Genomic DNA, 5,385 nt, shown 5'->3' with positions numbered 1-5,385 from the left:
CCTCCTGAACCGACTTCGGACCCTATAAATAGAAGGGGTATGCGAGCCTTTCCGGTTAGTTTTAGAATTTTGCCACTTTTAGCCCATTTCTTCATATTTTCTTCATTTTAACATTCCCCAAAGCCCCGGTATCGATTATAACCCCCGGAATACGCCACAAAGAGCCCGAGAAGCCCGAAAAATTTATCTTTTCGGTTTCGAAGCCCGAACCTCGCAGAGCCCGGTTTCTGAATAAAACTCCTAGTTTTATTAGAAACGAACGTTTTGGGAAACGAATTGCTGCCCGATTTTCATCAAATCAAGTGAGTGTATAGTCACCTTCATCTTACACGTAGATATGAAATATTTTATATGAAATACGTGCTACGTGTAATTATATTAATTGTTTAACAGAGGTGACTGTTGAATTGATGTTTTATACAAGTTTTAAACTGTATATGTATTTTTATCTACAAATATGTTGGGTAAAACATGGGTAGATAGTGATGTGTGATAAAATAAAAGTGATGAGAGGCCTCGATGTGATTTGAGATCCAGTCATCTAGCGGAGTTTGGATGACGACCACGGACTTCCTAGACAGTCCAGTGGAACACTGGCAGACCCGCAACCTGTAGGTGTAATGAACTAGAGTGTTTATTCGCTGTACTCCATCCCCCTCATGGTTGCCTTTAGGACATGTATGGCTGAGGAAACTCGTTAGCATTAGTGTCCATCCCGATGATATTCTTTAGACTAGGTCCCTTGTGATAAGTGTTTAGGGACGTAAAGTGAGGATAACAGGAACGGGTAATCAGGGTTATTGTTGATTGGTGAACTTAATAAGTTTATTATTATTGTGGGTTGAAAACCCTATATGCTCACCAGGCTCCCAAGCCTGACCCACTCAGCTTTTTATGTTACAGGTAGTGGACCCCGAGCATAGTTGGTGGACGATGAGAGATTTTTGGATTATAGACCAGTAGTTGTAAATAACTGTTGAAAGACTTATAATGTCTTGTTTATGCTTTTGATCTGTATCGGAACATGACATCCCGAGGTTTTGATATGAAATGAAATTATATATTTCTTAAAGAAAGGTTTTAACAAACTTTTATCATGTTTTGTATTGGGGACCAATTCCGCAATATCTTTTAAAAAGATTTCTCTGATTTTATTTTAAAAAGCATAAATTAAATCGGTCTTTTCTGGCCGAGAAATTAGGGATGTCACAGCTATATAGCCGTTTGGAATAAAAAAAGAAAAAAAAAAGAAAAAAAAATCGCACAGCCAATGGTTAGAAGAGAGAGAGAGCGGGACTCTCTCCCCCCACCCTCTTCCCGCTACTCCTTTCCCGCACCCACGGTGCGGTGTGTCTTCATGCGGGAACCGATCCCGCGGTTTCCCCGCGGTCCACTCGGTCCGGCCTTATACAAGGCTTCGTTTCTGAACAATTTTTTCTAGTATTTTCTTTATTATTACTGATATTATTTTTTATGAACGATATTTTTTTAATATTAATGATATTTGAGCTTATATATTCTATCAAATAATAAGTATTTTTATAGAATCTGATTAAAATCAGAGTTGCAGTATTTTTTAAAAATTTATTTGATATTAAATTTCTGTCTAAGTTTTTTTATTATAAATGACGAAAAAAAACTGTTATTAAATAAACAAAAAAGTCATTAATGTGTAATACGTCTTTTCTTTCTATCATTTTATACGTATACACAGTATTTGACAAACAATAAAAATTACTTATCATTTTATTAGGTTTGGTATTTAATAAACTTATATTTTTTTTTCCCTAAAATTATATTTTATCACCATAAAAGTTAAATAGTTAATAAAATTTATCCTAGTTCTGAGGTTAGCTTTTATATATATATATATATATATATATATATATATATATATATATATATATATATATATATATATATATATATATATATATATATATTGAAGTGAAATTAAATGCAACTGGTTGTGCTGGTATTGCAAATCTGCACATGGGGTGATGGAGCATCATGGTGGCATTGAAGTTGTGAGGCTTATTTGCCATTTTTAGAGGAAAAACATAAAAGGGTTGTTAAGATTTTATATTCTTTTAGATGTTTCGATGAAAAAAGGTTTTAATAATTTAGTTTATATTATTATAATTATAACTAGAAAGGTTACCCCCGCTACGCGGAGGACAGAAGCTTTCAATGTTGTTTCCGAATTGATAAATATGACATACATAGAAAGTGCAAGGATGAAAAGTCTGGGTTTTGCCCCAGACAAAAAATATAAAAGTTTTGACTGTAAGGACCAGAAGTGTGAAAATGGCTAAAGAATTAAAGGGGTAGGAATTAGCAACTTTTTAGAAAATGGATCAAAGTTGTCAAACCGTTAAAGTTTTGTGGCCAAACTTTAAATATTAAAAGGTTCCAAAAAAGTGTAAAAATATTGATTGCAAGGACCAAAAGTGTCAAAATGGGTAAAGAATAATGAGCAAAGTTGCCAAAAAAAATCCAAATTTAGTATTCCTAACTTCCAACAATAATACAGGGACCAATTCTGCCAAAAAAATGGGAAGTTGAATGGAACATAAACAAAAGGACATGAATAAATTAATTAAAGAAGTATAGGGACCGGATATGTAAATCAAAGGACCAAACCTGGACAAAGTTACTCAACTTTACTATTCATTTCTTCCACAACTTTAATATATATATATAATAATCATATTAATAAAACACAGTTTGGAACTGGCCAAACTAAATATATACTCTTTTAAGATCTTGAACGAAAAACGATTTTTTGAGAAATGGAAAATCAGGAACTAAATCAAACACAACCAGTTAGATTTTAGGCTTGATTTATTAAACTCACTTTTGCTTTACTTTTTGGAAAAAATAAAAAATAAAAACCGTTATAATTAATAATTCATCATTTCATCCTTAAATTAGCTGGTTGAACGTTGAAACCTTGTGCTGCATTCAATTCCCTTCTAAGAATTTCATGAGCTTCTCGTCCCCTTCCTTATCCCCCATAGCCACCATTAACAACCCGTAAGAAGCTCTTTTCAACTAGCATACACAAAACGTCATAGCCAAAATCTTCACATGTACTCATTCCTTGTCACACCCAAAATGTTTTCCCTACATTCCTGCTTCTGAAGGGTCAACAGTTGAGGATTCAAAGCAGCAATGAGGGTTTTAGGGGAGTCATGGTGTTTTTGTAATGGTGGAGGAAAGTCGGAGAGAACCAAAGCCTCCATTTTCTCCGGCAAAGGTCCCGCTATGGCTCGAATATTCACCGACGGATTGGTTTCCGGTACCGGATTCCTTATCCACCGGAACCTTCTCCTTACAACACACGCCATCCTTCCGTCGGTAGCTGCCGCCGAGGCCGCCGAGATCCGGCTTCAAAACGGTGTCGGCGCTTCCCTTTTCCCTCACAGGTATCTATGCAGCTAATGCGTCGAATTGGTCTGATGTTAATATGTTATATATGTATGTGTTGTGTACTATCTGTATTCAAGAAATTGGCGATGGTAGATCGCCAGATCTAATGGAATTAGCTCAATTTTGATACAACAACTAGATTTATTCAATTCTCCCCTCATTTTTTCGAACAATGGTATCGTTATAACTTATAATTAATTGCTCACACACCATCGAATCGAATAACAGGTTTTACATAACTAGCTCTGTTCTGGATCTAACAATAGTGGGCGTAGACTCCATGGATGGTGACTCAAATGCACCAAATCAGCAACCTCACTACCTGCAAACCTGTTGTAAATCAGGTCTAAACCTGGGTAACATAGTCTATATTCTAGGCTACACCGATAAAAACGAGCTAACTGTTGGTGAAGCAAAGGTGGTGATAGCAACCGACAATCTCATAAAGGTCTGCACCGATGGAGTCACATGGAGCCCCGGTTCGGCCGGGTTCGACCCACAAGGTAACCTCTCGTTCATGGTCTGTGACCCTATGAAGTTAGCCACCTCCCCAAACACAAAATCCTCTTCCACCACCACCACCTCATCATCTTCTTCATCATGGAAAAAAGATCTCCCATTGCAATTTGGAATCCCGATTCCTGTAATCTGTGATTGGTTAAACCAAAATTGGGAAGGCAACCTGGATGATTTGGTAAACAAACCAAAATTACCCCTCATTCGATTAATGTCCACAGGTCAAAAAAGTGAACAATCATGTACTTCCTTCACTATGCGACAAGTTTTTAAAACAATCGATCCTCACCAACCCGAAAACATAACCTCAAAATCAGAAGACCAACCGGACCCGGACCCAGAATCGGACCCCAGTTCCAGTTCTTCTATAGGTGAAACCCCGACCCGTGATCAAGGAATCCGGACACCCGAGATATACGAGTCGCCAAAATTGATCTCGGGTCCTTTCAGAAATTACCAAAATACCCCTCAGATTCAGCTTTTGGATATCAACTTCCCTCCTAAGAATAAGACCAATAAGATTTCTAATCCTAATCCTAAACCATCTGGGCCGGTGGTTAAAGAGCAATCAGAAGCGGAGATGGGTTCGGTGACCGGGCCCAAGAGTGAGGTGTCGGTGTCAGAGGGGCAAAATGGGTATATCAGTGAAGGGGAAACCACGATGTACTCGGCTGAAACAGCTGAGAGCCGTAACTACCCGAGTCCTAAAGAAGGGCGTTTTGGTCAGAAAGGAGTTGGGATTGGGAGGAGCCAAAGCTGTGTAAACTACAACCGAAAATGGGTGCCGGTTCAGGGGAACACGGTGGCTCGTGGGAGGTCGCTTGAAAAGCAGAGAAGCTATATTCAGCAGGGTAAAAAGGTCTTTTCACAAGGGGCAACCTCTCATAGGAGTAATGACTATTATAGCCCTACCGTGTCTTCGATTATGAAGAAACGGAACAATGAGCAGTGGCCTAATGCTAATAGGTCTCGTAGTAGGCCCAGTGCGGTTCACTCTTCACCAAAATGGGCGTTTTAATGTCGTTTTGAGGTAATAAAAACTTTTTTTTTTTAAATAATATCTTTGGTCTCATTTTTATATATTGTAACTAGTTTCTAAATGTGCAGTTTGAGATAAAGATTTAATAAATCTAATTTTTTGGGATATGTTCTTGCATTTCCATCTAATCAGTTTAATTGTAAATTTTTTGTGACGAATTTGGAAAGCCAGAATTATATGTTTGTCCTTTGTAAAGATACTTGTTCATAAGGATTTCTTTATTTATTTTGTGATTTGTAATGATACTGGTTCATAAGTCATAAGTTGTATATTTATTTCTGACATGTTCATTGATCCTTTGAAGTTTTGTAATTATAAACAAGACAAAATATTTCATAACCGCTCATTCTAAAGTTAAAACTAAGGGTAATTACACAAATCGTCCCTCGTGCATATGT

The 5,385-nt window shown here is 37.1% G+C and overlaps 1 protein-coding gene across 1 annotated transcript; it reads left to right on the top strand.

Annotated features, from left to right (window-relative positions):
- Window positions 1-2,932: 2,932 nt before the first annotated feature.
- On the top strand, window positions 2,933-5,092 carry LOC145133084 (uncharacterized). The gene is made up of 2 exons (XM_079068023.1): window positions 2,933-3,428; window positions 3,661-5,092. Exons 1-2 carry the CDS (start codon window positions 3,175-3,177, stop codon window positions 4,964-4,966), a joined length of 1,560 nt encoding a protein of 519 aa, XP_078924149.1. The 5' UTR covers window positions 2,933-3,174; the 3' UTR covers window positions 4,967-5,092.
- Window positions 5,093-5,385: the final 293 nt, after the last annotated feature.

This window comes from Lactuca virosa, chromosome 8, assembly GCF_052849685.1.
Source record: "Lactuca virosa cultivar CGN04683 chromosome 8, Lactuca_virosa_CGN04683_v6, whole genome shotgun sequence".
Lineage (NCBI taxonomy): Eukaryota > Viridiplantae > Streptophyta > Magnoliopsida > Asterales > Asteraceae > Lactuca > Lactuca virosa.
The sequence above is the reverse complement of the archived record's forward strand: the minus strand, read 5'-3'. Positions and strand labels throughout refer to the sequence as shown.

Coding starts and splice junctions, on each gene's coding strand:
- LOC145133084 (XM_079068023.1), top strand. CDS start 3,175: ATGAGGGTTTTAGGGGAGTCATGGTGTTTTTGTAATGGTGGAGGAAAG. Junction 3,429..3,660: donor GCTTCCCTTTTCCCTCACAG/GTATCTATGCAG, acceptor ATCGAATAACAG/GTTTTACATAACTAGCTCTG.